The sequence below is a fragment of the Myxocyprinus asiaticus genome, chromosome 27 (genome assembly GCF_019703515.2).
Source record: "Myxocyprinus asiaticus isolate MX2 ecotype Aquarium Trade chromosome 27, UBuf_Myxa_2, whole genome shotgun sequence".
Taxonomy (NCBI): Eukaryota; Metazoa; Chordata; class Actinopteri; order Cypriniformes; family Catostomidae; genus Myxocyprinus; species Myxocyprinus asiaticus.
Window position 1 is genome coordinate 3,268,648 of NC_059370.1, and position 22,616 is coordinate 3,291,263.

At 38.1% G+C, this 22,616-nt stretch overlaps 1 protein-coding gene across 1 annotated transcript in view; it reads right to left on the minus strand.

Annotated features, from left to right (window-relative positions):
- LOC127418143 (myotilin-like) overlaps positions 1 to 22,616 on the minus strand; it is a 52,900-nt gene that overhangs the window by 15,952 nt on the left and 14,332 nt on the right. The window contains exons 4-9 of the mRNA XM_051658549.1: positions 17,720 to 17,776; positions 17,495 to 17,636; positions 13,904 to 13,927; positions 13,658 to 13,777; positions 12,818 to 12,974; positions 455 to 1,204 (exon numbers count right to left, since the gene is read on the minus strand). Of these exons, the coding sequence (XP_051514509.1) occupies positions 455 to 1,204; positions 12,818 to 12,974; positions 13,658 to 13,777; positions 13,904 to 13,927; positions 17,495 to 17,636; positions 17,720 to 17,776 (1,250 nt within the window). The remainder of the gene's footprint in view (positions 1 to 454; positions 1,205 to 12,817; positions 12,975 to 13,657; positions 13,778 to 13,903; positions 13,928 to 17,494; positions 17,637 to 17,719; positions 17,777 to 22,616) is intronic.

Sequence of the window (22,616 nt, forward strand, 5' to 3'; positions counted from 1 at the left end):
AGCTACAAACAAATGTGATTTGCAAAGCTCAGATCACTTGTAAGAATTTGATGAGAAATGTTTGAGTTCATATTGAGATTTATGACTTTTAATCAAAGACTGTGGTGTCTTGAAAAAACTGAGCAAAGTTTGAAACATTGTTGAGATCTCGACAGAAACTTTAGAAGAAACTCTAGAGGAGTCTTTTTCTCAGGAGATTTTAAAGGTGCACTCAGTCATTTTTTGTTTGTTTCGCTGGCCGATCATGCCGACATTTTGGACTTTAAGTATACTGACACTGACACCTAGCGTCATACAATATATGCAAGATCATGCAAAACAACTGTTGTCAGTTATCAATGCCACGAAGAGTTCTCCTTTGTGATTTTTCTTTCCTATAGGAGAACATAGCCATATATAACAGTATTCTAAGCTGGAAAAATATGGTGTATGTGTTTAATGGTAATACACTTACGTATTGGGCGTGTAGGTAATATGGGACACAGGTGGGGACTGTAGAGGTGGAATAGATGTTTTCTGCATATCTGGAGATATCCGGGATGGAGCAGCTGAAGGTTTATGATTCACTGACTGACTTTGAGGATGCAGTGGTTGTTCTTGTGACTTTGGCGGTGGACTGGGCGATCGGGGGGAGCACCTGGGAGATGGTGACTGAGGTATGGAAATGCATTTTGACTGGGAGCTTGGTAGTGAAGGCAGAACAGATGACAGGAACGCAGCCGGTGATAGTTTATCGCTGTTTGGAGTACTTCGTACTCTGGGAATCAAAGTAACGCTAGAACACATTGACGTTCGGGTGGGTGCAGGTTGAGCAGGGGTCACCGATGGTGTGGAAGTTGAAGCTGGTGAGTTGAGATTGTTTGGCTTATTGTTCTCATTGTTGGGCGTATTGAAACTGGGCTGGGACTGGATGAAATGGCGGGGGCGCTCGTAATTAAAGGCACTGGGGGGGTAAAGTGATGGCGAGAAGGTGGGCAGGTCAGCCACATTCATGGTGCTGTCCCGCAGTTCCACTGATTTATTAAGCTTGCTGGTCAGAGAGAATGGATTTGGAGCAATATTTTTTACTTCTTTTGATGGAGGTGAAGGTTTGGAAGTTGAGGAGACATCTGTTGCTTCTATAGTGGATTGACTGGAAGAACTGTGTTTGCTATCTGTGACTGCAAGAGACTTTGTAACTTTTTTGATGCCAGGCTCTAGCACCCTGTAGAAAAAAATGGACTAATATTACTCAAGTTGAAAGGTCTTTGATACAACTAACATTATGTGGAAGGAAAGTTTGGACCAATGATATCACACTGTGGGTGGGGACTACCCAGTGCAACTCCACAGAAATAGAGCACAACAGTTGGGGTCTGGAAGTAAAAATCCCATTAATTTTTCCATAGGGGAATTGGTTTGTAATGATAACTTATAATCTTTTAAAAACAGACATACCGTGAGCTCCGAGGTTGTTATATGCTTCGGTTGAAGCCATCAGTTTACATTATTTCAACTTCATATTTTAAAAATTGTGTTTAACTGCAGAATTCCTGGTGAAGAACTACACTACCCATGAATCCTGGAAAGAAAGATCCACCAATCATAGAGTCAAAGCAACTTGCATGACACACAGTGAATGACGCAATCGAGACGGTCTCCCTACACTCTCAAACTATACATTTTAAAATATCTGAATATTTTGCAATAAACATAAAAATGTTTCAATACCTATAATCAACTACTTTTAATGAATAGTTTAATATTTTTCCATTATTTTAATTCAATTAGGTCATTCACAATGCTTCATGGGACTGTAGTTCATTCACTCATAAAAAACGTTAAGTACGTCTTGTACCTTTGTCTTTTTGTTCGATTTTCAAATACTCTTTTGCTTCCAATCAAAGTTTGTAATGTTGTGATTAACCTTGGTGCTGGTCAGTTTGGTTCATAGCTTAGAACTCCTTTATGAAGGATTTTATTAAATCCCTATGGAAAAAATATATAGGAAAAATACTTCCGTAACCAGTTTGGCTGAAAAAGTGGACAGGCACCGTCGACTCTCACGCTCTATAGAAACCAAGGGAGTGATAAAATACCCAGTCACTAGTTTCAGTTAAGGCTGGTAAGAAAAAAAAAAAGCTCACACTTAAGGTATGTTAACATATACAGCGATATGCAGCGACAAAGTGACGGGTGGTAATTTTCACTGAGCGTGTTTACATGCACACCAATATGCTGATAAATACCAAAAATCTGCTTATTCAAAAAATCTGATAACGCAAGAATGCCATGGCTTGAAATTATCAGGTTACTCTCTGCTTTTGACTTCAAAATGTAAACAGGCACGTGCACAACACTTGTGCACATTGGTTAAGCTGGTAAAAATGGCTGTAAAGGTGTTAACATATAATGTGGAATCGGGGTTATGGGCAAAAATCTTTGTGTGCCAATAGTTTTTTTGCTTAAACTGCTTATGACCTTACCCTGATGAAGGAAAACCGTTAAGGCGTTTAAATGACCTTACTCATTGTTGGCTTGTTAAACATAATTGGTGTAGGATTGTGGATGGAAACATGCTCATTGAGAGTTGGCCATCTGAGGCGACGTGAGTGACAGAGACCACTGGCAATGCAAATTGAGCAGCGCTGAACTATAATGCAAATGAGCAACATTGCTATGGGGCAACTACTGTACCAATGGAAGTGCACACAGTAAAGCTTGCGTGATCCAACGCCTGATACAGTTGGGTACAGCAACTGAGCAGGTCCTGAAAACACCAGTTTAGATCAGCAAGAATTTCCATGCTTGCCCCGGCTGGTTAGTTGTGCTTTATTGCTGGTCTAGCTGCTGGAATTGCTTGTGTGTACCATTTGGCGGTGTTTAAAAAAGTTTTTAGTATTTTACAACATTTCTTGTATTTCAAAGTTCCCTAAAGATGTGTGCCACCGTTTTCTCCTGGATTAGGCTGTCAACCATCTCTCCACTATCACTGTCTGAAAACTATAGCTTTTTAACTGTTACAGTTTAGAAAAAAAATTATTACAAAAATTTATCTAATTACTATATTTTTTTGATTAATTAAAAACATATTAATGTCTATAGTAATAGCTATAGTATATAGCTGTCTCAAAATCTAATAGAGGAGATTATTTCATTACACAAGAAAGGTCATGGCTAAAAGTACATTTCCAAGGCACTTCAATTTCCAATAGACAAAGTTGGCAGCACCATTCATAATTTTTTTTTAATATGGAACAACAGCAACCTTCTTGGGGTGTGGAAGAAAGCAAAACTTCACCAAGGGAAATTTTGACTTGAACATTCAAGAAGTAATTAGGAAAGACCTGTGGAGTCCTGGAAGAAGGTTTTATGACACTAAACTGAAAATGAGTTTTAGACCCATGGGTCAGCAGTACGTCTGGAGTAAGATGACAAGGTGATGAAAAGAACGACACCATCCCCACAGTCAAGCATGGAGGTGGGTCAGTCCTGTTATGGGGGTGTTTTGTAGCTGCAGGAAACGGCTATCCTGACTATGTGACTGACACCATGGATTCTTTCAGGTATCAGGCCATTTTGGTATGAAAAATGTGATGCCTTCAGTGTGTAAATTGAAGCTCGGTGATCACTGGACTTTCTAGCAAGACAGTAACACCAAGGATACATCCAAGTTGTCCAAAATCTGGTTCAGGGATAGGTCGTGGAATGTCCTTAAATGGCCCTTTCAGTCCATCATTAAAATCCCATTGCAAACCTTTGTTGGGATTTCAAGGAAGCAGTGGCAGCACAGAAACCAAAGAATGTCAATGAGCTGGAAGCTTTTGCTCATGAGAAATGTGTAAAACTTCTAATAGAGAGGTGTCCGAAGCCTGAGAACACTTACCTGAAACATTTATTTGCTGTTATTAAGGATAAAGGATGCTCCACAAATGACTGACTTTGGAGGTTGAATATTTTTGACATGACATTTGTGGAGAGAATTAGTTATTTTTTATTTTAAAATTTGGGTAAACTGAACTCTTTGTTCTCAAAATCACTCAAATGTGAATTAAAAACTTACTTTGACTGTTTACTGAGGTTTTAGTTGATGTGTTTTAATTCACATCACCAGAATGTATTGCTGGTCAGGGGGGTTGAATAATTTCAATTGCAACTGTACTATGTAGTATTTTTAGCTCAATACATGGGAGCTCTAATGACACTAAAGTATAGCCACTCAGTCACTGTCTGCGATTACATACTGTATGTATGTTATGTAACGGCCTACTGAAAATTTATATAGCACCCCACATACACAAGCAAACACTGAGCCAGCTTAAATTTCATAAATGATTACTGACTTAACAATTTTTGAGAAAAAAATACAACAAATTATCTCAAATAAATAAATACAATGCATACAATAATTGTGATATGCAATATTTAATCTACTGGTGACAATGATTTCCTTTACTCAAAATATTTTGGTAGCAGGTTCATAATAACACTGTATACTATTGGTGCTGGTGTGTCACTGTTAGACAGCAATGCAGCTAAATAAAGTGTCATGAGGCAGCGGCTGACAGACATGGCAGGTGCAGTTCATTTTCAGCAACACTGGCTCTCAGTTTCACTGTTTAGAGGTCATTGTGAAAAAAGCTCCAAGCAAACTAAATGTCATTCACTTCTCTGTAACAGTTCAATAACTTGCAGAAACATACTCAGTTGTAAGTGATAATTACCCTGTTTACATCATCTAAAAAAACATTCTAGATCATTTAGAGCACTTAAAGGTGCACTCAGTAACTTTTTGTTTGTGTCATCTTGGACTTACAGTGACACTTAGTGGTGTGGATGCAGCATCACTCAAAATCAATAGTTTTCAGTCACAGATGCCATTGTAGAAATTCACTATTCACAATCAGCCATGATTAATTTAATCCAAGAGTGAAAGTGTCCAATAACAATATGGTTACTGAGGTTAAGCGAGTAGTATCAGCTGGTCATGTGATTCTAAATGGCAGCCCCCATGAGGGCGCCCCTGCCCCATGTAGAATAAAACAGCTTTTATAAGGTTACTGATATGACTAGAGTCCTCATCTCATGTGTGTGCTCATGATTTTATACATATGTTTCAAAATTACTATTAATTTCATAAGGAGTAAAATGTTTTTAATGGGGAAAAAAATACTGAGTGCACCTTTAAGAATTTGATTGCTGATCTGGATTTAAAAGTTATTTAATAAATAAAATGGTCTTATTTAACAAACAACCTATGAATACAATATCTCACATTTCCATCTTTAGTGAACACAATTGAAACAATCAGTTGATAATGGAATGAGTATAGAGACAAAAATATGGAAACAAGAAAGGTTAGAACATATATTATTCAAATTTTCAGTTGTTCTTCTCAACAACAACAACAACAACAACAACAACAACAACTGTTCAAGAACAATACAAAGCAATCATAAGAGACTTCCGAGGACTTCAGAAAAAACACAGATTCATTGAAGCATGTAAGACGTGTTATAATGATTTCTACAATTTTTTCTTCATCAAATATCATCCCACTGGATGATCTCACAATGATCTGAGCAGTTTATGAAAACAATTGACAAGCCTATAGGAGGAGAGCTAAGGTTTGACAGACATCTTCTCTTCTGTTCTTGAAACTCGCATATGAATAAAAAGACCAAAACAAAAATGTGAGTGATTGGGAGATTACCATGAAGTCCGTGTGCCCCACTGAGAATGAACCACATTATAGTGACCACGAGGAGGTTACCCCATGTGACTCTACCCTCCCTAGCAACTGGGCCAATTTGGTTGCTTAGGAGACCTGGCTGGAGTCACTCAGCACACCCTGGGATTTGAACTAGCGAGCTAGTGAACCCCAGGGGTGGTAGCCAGTATCTTTTACCACTGAGCTACCCAGGCCCCCCTTATGAATTCTTAATAACAACTATTTTATTTATTTTTTTTATCCCCTTTTCTCCCCAATTTGGAATGCCCAATTCCCACTACTTAGTAGGTCCTCATGGTGGCGCGGTTACTCACCTCAATTTGGGTGGCGGAGGACAAGTCTCAGTTGCTATCTATTGAAATTGATCAACTGTGCTTATTATACACAAAGTTAGCACCTCTGGTAATGGAATAAAACACACACAGAACACACACATGAGAAACGTAAAGGAAACAGTGTGAAATGCAAAGAAATCTGACAAAAGGAAGTGAACATGGCTAATGTCACAAATGAGTGACCTACTGTAGAAATAGTGCAGAATCTTAAATATATCTTATTCATTTCACATAACTAGTTTTCAAGGTCTTAACATTTTCTTTTAATTCCAGATTTTCAATGTGGACTCTAACTTTGGATCTGCATTTTCAGTGACATATATCACTGAATATAGCAAATAGTGAAGTCAAACTGTATGACCTCCAGAGGACAATCCTACAGAGCATAGATCTTTGTAAGCAACAAACACATTTGAATAATTAAACAAAGCAAGGGAACAGAATGACTGGTTAATCTTTAATAGAATAATAAAACAGCAATAATTAAAAGAGTCTTTGGAAAAGACGTATTGACTTTTAGGTCTTTCTGATTATAAGAAAGTGTAAGAAAATATTAGAATATTGATTAAGATTCTACAGTAACTGATGTGCTTACCTGTTCTTTAAAATGACTTCTCTTGTCAGGCAGTTTAACTGTGTATCAAGCTGATTTGTATGATTTGTTTAGTGCTATCCTCTGGCATCCGTTCACTCAATGAAATCCTGCTGCTCAATGATGGAAACTGCTTGGCTATAGAAAACTATATCAGTCATGAGTGCAAGAGTCACACGCCCCCAAAATACTCCACCATTCTTGAACAAACACCTAAGGATAATGCATGTAGATTAAGCGGGTATAATTTTAGAATACCGCCCTTTGATTTTGAAACCTAAATGGGGTTGAAATCTTTTGTAACAGGTGTAATAATTCTCTGCCGCACTTGTTGTTTTCCTAAATTATGGCACAGTTATAATAAGAAATTATTTTACTAAATGCATTTTGCTAAATGCATTTTATACTTTGTGCATGTATTTTTATTTTTTTTTATTTTACAAAACATAGGCTATATATAAATGTCATGTTCCAATTATGTTGATCAATCATTTCCAGTGAAGATTAGGCGAAACACAGAATACATTGAAATAGGAGACTAATTTGTCTGGCTCAGTGATTCCCAAACAGAAGTGTACTTAAGCCGGTTTTACAGGGTACTTGGCAAGATTTTGATTTTGCTTTGATTGTTTATAAATCAATTATGCCTACTCATTGAAAAGCGCCATCTCCTATCAGACATTTTTGCATCAGCTCCAGCATATTTACCTTCCCCTGTGGCACGACCAGAAGTGTGATGCAATGATGCATCATCTGCGGGAAACCCGGGTTTGGATCCTGCGTTGAAACCAGGAAATGATCAAGTTTGCATAATCAGTGACGAGCGCGATTTGGAGGTTACATTTTCCTCTCTAAAATTAAATTTATACTACACTGATGGTTAGGTTTAGGTTTGGGTGGTGGGGGGGGGGTACATTTAATAAAATATGCATTCCTCTTTACTGTAATACAACTTGTACAGCTGAAAGCAACTCACTTCACAACTCGCTTTTGGCACCCCTCTGTGGACATTTCACCCAGAAAATGGAGCTGACACTTGCCCATACGCCCAACAACACTTACTGCTTTGGCCACTGGGGGCAGTGTTTCGCATTTCGGTAAGCACAGACCGATTTCAGCTGAAGAAAAGTCAACCTACTGTTCTCTGTTTCACTGTGAGATCAGTCTGTTGCCATATATACTGTACACTTAAGGCTAGTGTGTAATTTTGAAATTGAAGTAAATTGCTAAAATAATAAATGTTTGTTTTCAAACAGCTTTCTAAAAATGCCCCCCGTCTCCTGTTGATCGAACAAACAGATAGTCCCACCCCCAACTCACACCATTGGTTGAGTCAATGCTATTGCATCAGTATGGAAGAATTTTTTATATATTCACAGATACGCAATGTTTACAGTTTTTGAGAAAAAAAAATAACCAACAAATAGCTTACTAACAGTTGTCTCTGCATACTAAGCTGGGAAAGAGAAAGTATTTTAACACACAAAAAGATACATACTTCAGCTTTAACAGAACTTCAAAAAATCTGTAGACTAAGAAAAATAGTTCCATAAAGGGTTCAGATCATAAGGAATACAATTTTCTCTAATCAGTTAAGATAAGAGTTCACTGCACTATAAAACACTTTAATTTTCAGAACTCAAAACATCCTTCCCAGTCCAAAAAGGGCTGAAATTATTAATAAGTAAATTTAAATGTTTACATTTTCTTTGCCTATATGATGCCTAAAATCACACATCATATTAATAAAAAAAAATCTTTGTTAGTGCTCTGCAGAAAAGAACATCATACAAGACGGCAGGGACGTATCCTTGAGGACAGGGACGTATTCTCCCAATATGCAAACTACACAAGTTGCATAGGGGCCCCGAACCATCAGAGGGCACCCATGCTGTCTTAGACATTATAAGTAGCCTAGTACTTAAACATAACCATAACGATAACATTTTTATATAACATGTAAATATAAATGTAATGTCAATTGTAGCATCAGTGGGGACTACAAATTATAACTATTATAATTAATTCTTAATGTCAATGCATCAATAAACAATATCCATTAAAACTTTTAGTCCAAATTTTGCACATTTAGAGAAATATTGATGGGTTCTTGTTTATTTACTTCAGATTTCTTGAGAAAAAAATCTCTTTTATATTTCCGGTATTATGCAGTCGGAAAAGCATTCACCTGTGAAACTCTCTCATATGTGTGTAATCATTTGTCAGAAAGTCAGATGATGTTAGAGCGTTATTTTCAGTGAGCATTTAGCTGTCAATTTTATTTCATTTATTTCATTGTTCATTTGTGTTACTGCCATGTCATTTTTATCTGTCTTTCAGTCTGCATTCATTTACTCTTGATCATTTTTTTATTATGCTTGATCTGTTTTATGTTTTAGTTCTTATAGTTTATAGATAATTTTATATATAGTTCTTGTTTAAACTGTACTTCAACTTTGGCACAGCTTTTGTTGTTTTTAATGTGCTAAAAACTTGACTTAAAAAGTCCAAATAAAAAGCAAAAACTTTGCCATTAATGTACACTTATGTTGGGCCTCATGTAATCAAATAGGAGACAAAGGCAGGCCTACATACAGTCATAAAGCCTGACTGCACCTGTAGGAACACTCAAAGCCTGATAGCCACAACAACAGGTCCAAAATCAAACAAAGGGAGTCCAAAACAGACTACAGATCCCATCAAGCCTTGCTCACTTTACACCTATGTGTGAAATTCTGAAGGATCGAACTCACAACTCCTATTGGATAAAATGCACGACAGAACGCATCATTCAACCATGATGTCATCGAGAGTATAAAAACCTCTGAGATCCTTCTAAGCTTTTCTTCCAGCAACAGTATGAGCCGTGTCTAGTTGCAGCCCTGCTGCTCCCAGGTGTAGCCTCGTTGCCCAAGGAAGTAACGTACGTACCTGAACTTTGGCCATACATTCTCCATCTCACTGGATGAGCCGAGATTTCTCCGTGTTCCACCGAGCACGCTAAAGGATCCGAAGGAGACCGCTGAGCAATCTGCGTCTCACCCATTTGCCTGCAGAAGTGAAGAAAGAAGATTTCTCTTCCTTCTTCAACCGAGTCGACATTGCTGATATCCCCGCCAACCCACCGAGAATCAGCCGCCGTACCGCCTGCCGACAGAGCGAGGAAATGGCCTCCTGTCATCACCCGAGTTTTGAGGAACTGAGTCGGAGTCAAACGACGGACAAACACACATTCTACCCACGTCCTCACATACTCAAGTAAGAGGTTTACGTCTGGGCAGAGATAGATTATTATAGTGTGTTATTCTTGTGTATCAAGGCTATTGCTTGTACAGTTTATGGACCGCTGATTCCGCTCATTGCTGCTAATAATACTCAAGGTATTAATGTAACTTTCTGTTACCACGAATGAGTTGTCCAACCACGTTGGGCTGTTTGTGCATTTCCGCCATCGCGGGTGAGACTGGCACACTGAGTTTATCCATTAAGGAACCAACCACCACGGCGGACGGATTACGAGCCATTCACCGCGTCTGAGTGATAAAACTAACAGTCGCCTTCTCTCCTACGATCGCTAAACCGGCTTCGGTACCATCACTCTGTTCTCTCTCTCGTACTAACTGCACTCACACACACAACCCCTCACAAACATACCCACACACACATTTGGCGAGCAGATAACTTGGTGATAGAGCCCAGCTTTGTCCCTAAGTTATTGAACCAGAAGAGACACGCGTTAAACGGGCAGACGCCATTAACCAGTCTCTCCGCCCACATTCGCGGCCACATTCTCTGGCCGGAAACCTCGCATGACGTACTCTCCACGAAAGCCATGTCTGTCATTTTGTGCCCTCCTTCTCTCCTTACACACACACACACACAGACACACATATTCACATATACACACACACACACACACACATACCTTCATCTCATGTATTATAGGCTTATCTGTTACCATATCTAATCATATTACTGTTTAGTTTGTATTTGGAAGTTGGAAGTTTATCGACTGCATTGTATTGATTATTAATTGATATTACTGCATCAATAAACTTTGTTATACTTTAAAGAGAAGTGTTTAGGAATTGTTCTGCATGCACCTGTGCCAAGGGCTGGCAGGGGATGTCAGTGCTCGGATTCAATACTTCATTGTTTACCTTTTGAATGTAGATGTTCTCCGGACATCAACTTTCCTAAGAGAACAATCCTATATTGAGACTGCTATACTGTCTGGTTATTAGTCCCTGATTCCAGGGTGGTGCCACGGCAATATGAATCCTTATTAATATTCTATTGATTTTGATAATTGATAGTTATCTTTGATGATTGTTGATCTGAAGGATTAATAAGCTTATGTTGATTCTAATCAATGTTCTATTGATTTTAATAATTAATAATTATCTTTGATAATTATTAATTATTGCTAATAAACAAACCCGCTCCTGAACAAAGCACCCAACACTTAGCTGATATCATTATCTTGCACTGTATGAAAATTGTTTTGTTTTTTTCTGCCCTCAGGGATAGTTCTCAAGTTCATCAGAAAGACCAGAGCAGACCCCAGTAATGTAAAGCTAGCAAGTGCCCTGCCATCTTACCATTACAAATGTTCCTCAAAATTAACAAACTATATGTTGTTTGTTTACCACAAAACTGCTCAGTGCAAAAAGCTTAAGGGGTGGGGGGATAGTTTTGGGGGTTACAAACACACTGACAGTGGCCCCCACACAAAGTTTTGCTTAGGGCCCCCAAAAGACTGGGACCAGCACTGTAAGAAGGCATAAATGTAGGTAAATTATAAGAGAATTATATTTTTTGTGTGAACTATTCCTTTAACTTGCACTTGCACTGTAGAACACAACATGCTTTATTGTGGTGACTGTGACTGGTTAAACAACCAACCTTAATCCTTAGTTCGCTAAATGTGTATTTAGCATAACCATACCTTTCCAAATGTGATGTTTGTGTGCTTGTGTTCCCTTTCAAGTCAGTCACTTCAACACTGCATCTGTTGCTGACACTATGGGGAGCTCCTCTCAGGAGCCTTTTTCAATCACGGCAATTAATTGTGTGAGTCACAGCCACCAGACAGAGTCATAAAAGGGAGCACACCACCATCTCGTCAGAATTTTATTCTTCAGGGTCATGATAACATCTCTCGTGCTCTGTACACCTTTACACAGAGTGGATTACTTCTACCTCCCTGCCTGTGCTCCGACGAACAGCGTATCCTTTAAACACATCTGTGTTTGCATATTATAGCTGAGCATTGTGTTGTATTGTGTTTCTTTCAGTGAAATGAAACATGAAGAGCCTTTTGCTTAATACCGTCTTTATAAAGAAGTTGTTCCACAAGCACATGAGAAGACGAGTGATATATCCCTCTGTCTGATGGGCACGAGTGCCATTTTTATAAGCAGCTTTTATATTGCCTAGTAGCCGTCTTGCTTCCCAGCCGGTGGCGTGCCGGGAATGAGGGCAAAGGCACAGTGTGTTCAATGTGTTGCTGTTGGCTCCGTGCCATGATTGTCACATTCCAACAAAGTTTTCAAGCCCCGTTGTGGTTACACAAGGCACTTTAACGGCATCTTCTCCTCCCCCGTCACGCTGCAAGACATGTCGATTCTACGCTCAGAGGTACAATGCCTCCTCGCCAAAGATGTGATATGAAATGTGTTGATGTGGTGCCCGTGTATTTAACTACCTCAATGATAAGTTGCTTTTAGCAATCCGAGGAAAAAGCGTGAAAGCACAGGGATCTAAAAAGTCGACTGGGTGAAAAGCCTGGTGGCGCTTAATTGACAAGTTTCCTTCTTGGCGATGACGATTATGCTTAATTTATACTTCGGAAAGGCGTTGCGCTCTGCCGAGTCTCTAGATGTTCATTTGTCATGACGGACACGTCCAACACAGTCCATAAAGCCCAGTGCAACGGTCGTCTGATCTTCGGCACCTTAGGTGGGATTTGTTATGCAAAAAATCGCCATGATTGTAAAGTGCTTCAGAGATCATCACTCCTGAGAGTAGCTCCCCATAGCGTCAGCAACTTTTCCTTTACAGTTGTAACCTGAGTGTTTGTGTATTTTGAATAACAGCTTAAATTTCAACTCTCTGCTTTGGATTACATATTATTGACTACTACATTTTAAAATTCTGACAAACTGCAAGACATCCTACCCTGCTAAAGGTGTGGCGGTCTCTTCCTCAGAACTGTCAGGCCACTCTGGAGGGGGAATGAGTGTGTCCTGCATTATCAATGGAAGGTCATCCTGCTCTAGTCCAGCTGAGCTTATAGAAGAAGGCTCATCCTCATCTCCCAAAACCTCCTCTAAATCTTAAAAGAACATAATAATTATATAATTAAACATTGCTTTTTTTAGTTTTTTCCATTGATTTTCTTTTCTGATTTGTTTGCAGAAGTCTAACAAATTTATAAATGGTACATTTTCACTAGAGAGCAACTGAAATAAGCACACCCTGTTCATTGGTCAATGTCTTTGTGCACATTACATGTTGTGTCAAGTAAATAAAGCTTTGAGCCCTTTCTCTGTTATATTATTTGTTTATGTTATAATTTTGAATGAATGAATGATAGCGACAATGTTAAGATTAATATGCAAACATGACTAAGTTCAGACATGAAATGCTACATGGCACAAGCTGATAGGTCTTTTGAACATGTAATCTGTTAGCCAATCAACTAGCATACTCTCTCTTTGTCTAGCATTTAAACAGTGGTGTGGTGAGTGAAGAGGTGGGCAAACTGTGAATTTATCTAGTCAACTAAGACCAAAACTACAGTACTAAATTGTCTTATCAATAATAATAATAATTATTATTATTATTGTATTGTTGTTGTTGATAATAATAATAATTATAATTATTGTTATTATTATTATTATTAACTTGTCTTATTCATTATAATGCTTTAAATTTTATTCTGAGTGTTGTTCTGACTGAACTTAATTTAAATGGATTTGTACAATGAAACATACATGGAGTCTTTCAAGAAATTACCTGTATAAACTTCAAGCATGGCACTGCAGGACACTGTCCCAAACTGATTTGATGCCGTACATTTAAAAATTCCAGAATCTTCTGGATAAGCCTCTGTAATCACTAGGGTGCATAATTCCTCTGCAACAAAACGCAGAAAAGTCTAAAGTCTGAAACTCAATATACATACATTTATCACTCAAAAGACAAAAAGGTCCATCCATTTATGCACCACTCACTTGTGACAAAAGTCTACAGTATACTTACCAGGAACAGAAGCTGAACTTGCCTCTGAAAAGGACAAAAACAATAAGATTACTGGCCTGTACAGTAATATGATACTCTCTTAAAGGTGCTGTAAGTGATTTTTTAATGGAATGGTAAGCAAAAAAAGTTCCAACTCCCTGAAAGATAGCACAGAAAAAAGTGTCTTGAGAAATCTCTGTGACAGCACAAGACTGTGTAAACAACAGCACACAAAAATGTGACTGCAGGCCATTCTTTGATCAGTCAGACTGAATTAATCAGAAGACTTTGATGTGCTTCCTACCTGTCAATCATTTTGTGCATTCATAGTGTAGTAGTTGAAGCGGAACATTCAGGTGTAATGCCATATTCAGATTCAGTTGTCAGCTGAGGGTGCTATTTTGCTACTAATTTGTTTGACAACTGTGAGAAGAAGCACTGCCGCTGTGACCGTCTCAATGCTTTTGAGGGCAGTGTTTTGGAGAGGGGGTAGTCTTGTGGAAGTTCCAGAACGGCTAAAATCGCTTACAGCACCTTTAATAGTTATAATATAATAAAAATATAATAGTATAGAATACTGTATATACAGGTGCATCTCAATTAATTAGAATGTTGTGGAAAAGTTCATTTATTTCAGTAATTCAACTCAAATTGTGAAACTTGTGTATTAAATAAATTCAATGCACACAGACTGAAGTAGTTTAAGTCTTTGGTTCTTTTAATTGTGATGATTTTGGTCACATTTAACAAAAACCCACCAATTCACTATCTCAAAAAATTAGAATATGGTGACATGCCAATCAGCTAATCAACTCAAAACACCTGCAAAGGTTTCCTGAGCCTTCAAAATGGTCTCTCAGTTTGGTTCACTAGGCTACACAATCATGGGGAAGACTGCTGATCTGACAGTTGTCCAGAAGACAATCATTGGCACCCTTCACAAGGAGGGTAAGCCACAAACATTCATTGCCAAAGAAGCTGGCTGTTCACAGAGTGCTGTATCCAAGCATATTAACAGAAAGTTGAGTGGAAGGAAAAAGTGTGGAAGAAAAAGATGCACAACCAACCGAGAGAACCGCAGCCTTATGAGGATTGTCAAGCAAAATCAATTCAAGAATTTGGGTGAACTTCACAAGGAATGGACTGAGGCTGGGGTCAAGGTATCAAGAGCCACCACACACAGACGTGTCAAGGAATTTGGCTACAGTTGTCGTATTCCTCTTGTTAAGCCACTCCTGAACCATAGACAACGTCAGAGGCGTCTTACCTGGGCTAAGAAGAAGAACTGGACTGTTGCCCAGTGGTCCAAAGTCCTCTCTTCAGATGAGAGCAAGTTTTATATTTCATTTGGAAACCAAGGTCCTAGAGTCTGGAGGAAGGGTGGAGAAGCTCATAGCCCAAGGTGCATGAAGTCCAGTGTTATGTTTCCACAGTCTGTGATGATTTGGGGTGCAATGTCATCTGCTGGTGTTGATCCATTGTGTTTTTTGAAAACCAAAGTCACTGCACCCGTTTACCAAGAAATTTTGGAGCACTTCATGCTTCCTTCTGCTGACCAGCTTTTTAAAGATGCTGATTTCATTTTCCAGCAGGATTTGGCACCTGCCCACACTGCCAAAAGCACCAAAAGTTGGTTAAATGACCATGGTGTTGGTGTGCTTGACTGGCCAGCAAACTCACCAGACCTTAACCCCATAGAGAATCTATGGGGTATTGTCAAGAGGAAAATGAGAAACAAGAGACCAAAAAATGAAGATGAGCTGAAGGCTACTGTCAAAGAAACCTGGGCTTCCATACCACCTCAGCAGTGCCACAAACTGATCACCTCCATGCCACGCCAAATTGAGGCAGTAATTAAAGCAAAAAGGAGCCCATACCAAGTATTGAGTACATATACAGTAAATGAACATACTTTCCAGAAGGCCAACAATTCACTAAAAATGTTTTTTTTATTGGTCTTATGATGTATTCTAATTTTTTGAGATAGTGAATTTGTGAGTTTTTGTTAAATGTGAGCCAAAATCATCACAATTAAAAGAACCAAAGACTTAAACTACTTCAGTCTGTGTGCATTGAATTTATTTAATACACGAGTTTCACAATTTGAGTTGAATTACTGAAATAAATGAACTTTTCCACGACATTCTAATTAATTGAGATGCACCTGTAATAGTAATAGCCTAAAATGAAAATTAAGTCATTATTTACCCAACTCATTCCAAACCATTATGTCAACTCTCATGACAAAACGTCACTAGGGAGACTTTTTTTCCTGCACCACCAAAAGTGGTTGTTGATCTGTATTAAATGTTACTCTGATGCCGTATTCAAGTAATTAAAATGTATTTAAAATACACTGTGACAGATCACTGCCTTCCCTATTGAAGGAGAAAGTGGGAACCAGGTGAACAATCATGAAGACTTTAATAGCACACACACTTCTAACTGAAACACAATATAAAAATGCTTTCCAGCACAGAGTTGCTGCTTACACTGTTGGCCTTCCCGGCTCAATGCAGAATGCACACGATATTCCGCTGCATGCATGCATGTATATGTGTGTGTATATATATATATATATATATGTGTATATATATATATATATATGTGTGTGTGTATATATATATATATGTGTATATGTGTATATATATATCTCTCGCTCGCTCGCGAACTGGCATCTCCGGCTCCTCTTTATTCCCCCTGCCGGCTGATTGTGGTAACTCAGCGCCAGGCGTCCATCCTTAAGACCTGGCCACGCCCTCCTCCTCGTCACATACACATTCAAATTAAATGATTTGAAAATTCTGTCATCATTTACTCATTGCTTTATCGTTTTATTTTTATTATGTTTAACGTGGAACAAAAGGGAGTTTTCAAAATGTCTGAGATGTGGTTCAAAAAATGAGAAAAGCACCATAAAAATGATCTTAAAAGTAAGATCAACCCCTCACCATCCTGAATAGCACTGTGGCAGCAGTGGAGTTGTTCGGGTTCCTGGGCTCTACCATCTCTCAGGACCTGAAGTGGGACACTCACATAGACTCCACTGTGAAGAAGACTCAGCAGAGGTTGTAATTTATTCACCAGCTGAGGAAGTTCAATCTGCCACTGGAGCTGCTGACTCAGTTCTACTCAGCCATCATTGAGTCTGTCCTGAGTTCATCTATAACTGTGTGGTTTGGTTCAGGATTATTGGTGCCCCCCTACCCACCCTCCAAGACCTGTATGTCTCCAGAGTGAGGAAATGTTTTTGATCTGTTACCCTCTGGCCGGCACTACAGAGCATTCAGAACAGTTTTTCAGAACAAACTCTTCTGCATTCCTGGAACAGGGTCCATTGTTTAGGTTTAGATTTTCAGTGAATAACTACTTTGTGTCTGTTCCTGATTTGGAGCCTGATTTGGAGCTTTGGAGTTGTGGTGTAGCATGAGCTAGATTCTTCTACAATTTCCATTTTTGTGTTCCATGGAAAAAGTAACAGCATATGGGTTTGGAAAGACATGAGCATAACAAAATAAATGTTAATTTTTTTTAACTATTCCTTTAATCAAGGAATGTATAAAATTACGCATGAGATATAATACATTTCAGCTGTGTGCAACTTTAACTCACTCTTTCTAAGAATGCGAAAGTCTGCCGAGTCAATGATTTGCTCGTGCTCTCTGTACCAGGAGACCTGCAGTGGAGGAGTTCCTCTGATTCTACACTCCAGAACCACCAGTTGCCCCTTCACTGTGCTCACATCTTGAAGACACTGCAGAGACAGAACCACATAACACTCCACAAGAGCTCAAACTCAATAACTCACAACTCTTTAAAGTTAAAGTACTGTATTACCTTGACAAATGTTGGAGATGCTCCAGCACTCCCTGAACACTGTGTTGGGCTCTGAACCTAGACAGTGAAACAACAACAACAGGTTAACACTTGAATCTGCATTCAGATTAGATGTATGTTTGGATTGCATTATGTATTTGTAAAGTAATGTCTTTGGGAATGAATGGGGAGTTGGTCCTCCCTTTGCTGCAGTAACAGCTTTAACTCTTCTGGGAAATCTTTCCATTAGACTAGATCATGAACATGGCTGCAAGTATTTGCTCCCATTCAGACACAAGAGCATCACTGAGGTCAGGCACTGATGTTGGACGATGCCTGACTCACAGTCAGCGTTACAATTCATCACAAAGGCGGTCAATCGGGTTCAAGTGTGGCCTTTTATGGTAGCCAGTGAGGTTCTTCCACACCAGACTGAGTAAATCATTTAACTGGTGGCACACTATATCAGTGCCATGTTGAAAGTGGCATACCCAAAATGAAAGGCTTATAACTGGACAAAACAGAAAACAAAACAAAAAAACCAAGGAGGGTCAAGTGTTTGGTGTAATTTTAAAGACAAATTTACAAAATTTTATTGATATAGATTATGATCAATTCTGAGACTTTATGATTTTAGTAATGAGTATCATTAGTAATGAGATTCAATTAATTTGGAAGGCTGCGTCCTCCAGAAGTCACGTTTGTCGGCCGCATACATCATCGAGGCTGTCTCGTTTCAGAAAAGTGAGTAGAACACTTCGAATGCAGCCTTCGAATGCGACCTTCTTTCACGGGAATTCTGAGGATGCATGAGGTGTATCCTTCGTGGGCACTCACAACCCACAATTATTTGCTTCAACGGAAATGTCTAAAAAAAATTATGCCAATTTGCCCGTAAATATGATGTTCAAACACAAGTAATGTTAATTCCCAAGTTGAAGTACCTCAGTAGATGGGTGCAGAGTATATAATATGTATAATTATATTAATATATAATTAAAATAAAGAATTAGACTAAAAGTACACCTGTAAAATCTATTTTCTTTTCTCTTTACATCTTTATAACTCTCCTAAAATGTACCTCATACATTCCCTTCCAGAGGGACTTTGTTCCCTTCTCACTCAAAGCGCTCGCGCTTGTTAAAGAGTCGCACGCTGTCATAGCAACCATGTTACATTCTGTTTCCGTTTGTCCTACGAAGGCCGTCTCGTTTAAATAAGGCTTGTTTAAAGGAGGACACTCGGCATACTGCAGCCTTCAAAGGTCGCGTACTACCTAGCATGCAGCCTTCCAAACGAGACAAAACCTGTGTCATATACTTGGCGCCATCTCCTGTAGCTAATTACAGTGATTGATCACATGACTCTCTGCGTCCAAGAGGTTTATTTTATTTTATTTTATTTTATTTAGCGCTGAATACAGTGGAAACTTATCTACAGTCAACTGAAACAGAGGTAACTTTTAGAAACTTTAGCTAGTGCTGTGTCATGTGAACAAGGGGCTGTTCAAACTGAATGTGTTTTTGCGTCCGCTCGCGCTGTTTTTCAATCGTTTTCCTTGTAAAAAAAAAAAAAACATTTTTTTACATTTACATTTTCCTTGTCTTAGCATCTCTCATGGGAGCGCTGCATTTGTAGACGCTGTGTCAAGTAAAAAAAATGTCTTCAAATGAAAATAACGAGTCTCCAGGCATCTGCGTTCTGTTCTATTTGCTTTTTAGCGTGAATGCGTCCGTCTGAACGGTTAATGGAAGAAATGCTTTAGTCAAGAGTTACATGAATGTTACTCATACTCGAGAAAATAAAGCAAATGCTTATCTCAAAGTCTCCAGAATTGAACACTTTGATGTTGTTGTTGTTGTTGTTGTTTTTTTTTTTGTTTCTTTGTTTTTTTTTTTGCAACAATAACAACAACAACAAATCTCATGGGGGAGCATGATATAAGGTTTATTAGGCAGATTTAGAGGTCTGCAACCCGACCCCAATACGACGGGACCCGAAAACCCGACGGGTTTCAGGTCGGGTTCTGGTCATTTTTTCAAGTAGGACTTAGGGTTTTTCAACAGGCCTTCAGAACTTGTTTTGCGCATGCGCTCTCACTCACAGACACGCGCTAACGGATGACTTAGGGGCCGTTCACACCGAACGTGTTATTTAGCACATCTGTTCTTTTTTCCCATTGTTTAATCACATGCTGGATGAATGTCTTTGACATTTGCTTTTTCTTCAGCCTCTCAAGCAGGACCGGCACAATAAGAAAGACACCTGCGCTCTGTTTCATTCTTTGCGTTGCGTCTAGATTGTTTTTAGCGCAGGTATCACAAAGATTCAACATTCTAAACAAGTTCAGGCTGCACAGAGGGGACTGTTACATTGTTTCATATTATTCCAGATTGTTCTGCACCAAGTGAAGTTTCAGCAAATAAACGGTAAGTCAATGTTTTTTCCCCCTTCTGCTCTAGTGTACTAAGGGGCTGCTGTGCCTTGTTAAAACTGTGTATGTTTACTGTTTCAGTACTGTTACGAATGTTGCCTATATGCTACATAAAATATAGCCAATTACAACAGTACTTGTTAGGAGAAGAAATTAGGTAGGAAGCGATTTCGGGTCGGGTTTGGGCTTAAAATCTGACGGTAGCCTTTCATTCGGGCCACATGGTCTCGGGTAAGGATCGGGTTTCATTTTAAGACCTGTGCAGACCTCTACAGCAGACTTCTGTGTGTACCCTCAGATTAAATCCTGCAGGCGCCCATGCATTTTACAAGGAGCCTACACATAATCAATCACAAATGTGCAAATCCTCTCCCAAAATATTTTGGTGAAATGACAGTGCTAAAATAGATGTACAGCAGTCTTGTCTTGCATATTACAGAAGTTACACATTGTGTTAATATCGGATTTAAATTTCTTTAGTCCTCACTGCGGACTGTAGCGCGATGACGTAGTGGATTTTATCTACTACGTCACGGACATCGATTACGTAGTGGATACAATTTTTAATGGATTTAAAACATTCAGAGCTGTGATATACTGGATGTTTTGAATGCAAACATTTTATTCAGCATGTACAGTATGCAGCATTATGTGTAAATACAAAAAAGAGAGTGCAATAATGACTATTTTATGTTAATAGTATAGTATAGCGTATTAATAACTTTTGAGCTTCGGGGATTTCAGACTTCTAAAGAATATGAGAGTTTGCTGACTATTTGGAGTGAATTTGTTTGGTATGGATGATAATTATTATTATTTTTATATTTTTTTTAATTTTTTGTATTTGTTTGATTCTGTTTCGAGAACATATACAGTCATATTTCTTCTTTAATTTGATTTGGCATTAAAATCTTATTTTAGTATAACATGTCTTATATTGACAAGAATAAAAAAGAAGAAAACGTTTATCTTTATGCATCCTGCAGTGGTCGATTACAATACGGCACAATTAGTTTTGTGAAGATAAAATACAAAACAATGCATATATCCAGTATTTCAAATAAACATCTAACTTTGAAGCTGCCAGAGAAAAAATAAACATTTGTTATATGGATGAATTTAAACATTAAAGCTTATACAGACACAGATGTCTACTGGCATTAGTTAAACTACTAACTTTCAGTTAGCCACTAGGCTAATATAACCTGTCAAACAAAATTGCATATAGGCTATATGCCACACTGACAACACTAAATAATATAATATTGTAAAGAGAATCGAATATAATATGAAGCATTAAAACATCCAGTGGATTATATCCACTACATCATCGTGCTACAGTCCGCAGGGAGGACAGTGTCCAAATATCCCTAAGAAAAGAAAATCTGTTATGTCCTTAACCTATTTATGTAGATGGTCAAAGAAGATACCACATTTTGGAAATTTTAGTTTGAGCTCTATCAGTATCTTGAAACATTGGAGGGTGTAAGGAACACCAAGGCAAAAAAGACTCTGGACTGCTGTAGATTCTTGAACTTTTACCCATCTTAGACACCCCTACATCTACGGCTCTTGAATATTCTAATACCCCTTTGTACATAGTTATTTATATGTTTTTGTTTTTCTATTTCTTTGCTTGTTTCTTTTTTTCCTTTACTACTTCTTTTATGTGAACTGTTATAATAAAGCATCTTTTTTTTTTTTTTTAAACAGTGTCCAAATATGGAGGATTATCACCACTGGTTGGAGAGATCTGAACCCAGTCTGATTGGTTTAGCGTTCCATGGCACTACAGCATTTCCAATGACTTCATCTGATCCAGGAAACCTAAAGTGTTTGAAGCAAGATAGCTAGATGCTGTGTGTACATTGTGCTTAGTTTGGGTTATCTAATGATCATGTATGTCAAATACACACACTACCGGTCAAAAGTTTTGAAACACTCACTCTTTCTTTATTATATTTTTTTCTTCACATTTTAGAATAATAGTAAAGTCATCAAAACTATGGAATAACATAAATGGAACTATGGGAATTATGTTGTGACTAAATAAAATCCAAAATAAATCAAAACTGTGTTATATTTTAGCATCTTCAAAGTAGTCACCCTTTGCCTAGAATTTGCAGACATGTACTCTTGACATTTTCTCAACCAACTTCTTGAGGTATCACCCTGGGATACTTTTTAAACAGTATTGAAGGAGTTTCCATCTATGTTGGGCACTTATTGGCTGCTTTTCTTAATTATTCGGTCCAAGTCATCAATTTCAAAAACTTTTCTTTTTTTATTAAATTTTAGTTTTATAATGAAATAAATTAATATGTTGGCACAATTATATTTTTGTCTACAAAACTAATTTCAAACATTTAAGCATACGCCTTCAAATCAAAAGATTTTTAAGATCATGAGAAACATTTCAGTCAAGTGTTTCAAAACATTTGACCGGTAGTGTATATTTAGCTATTACTCGCTATTTTTTTTTTA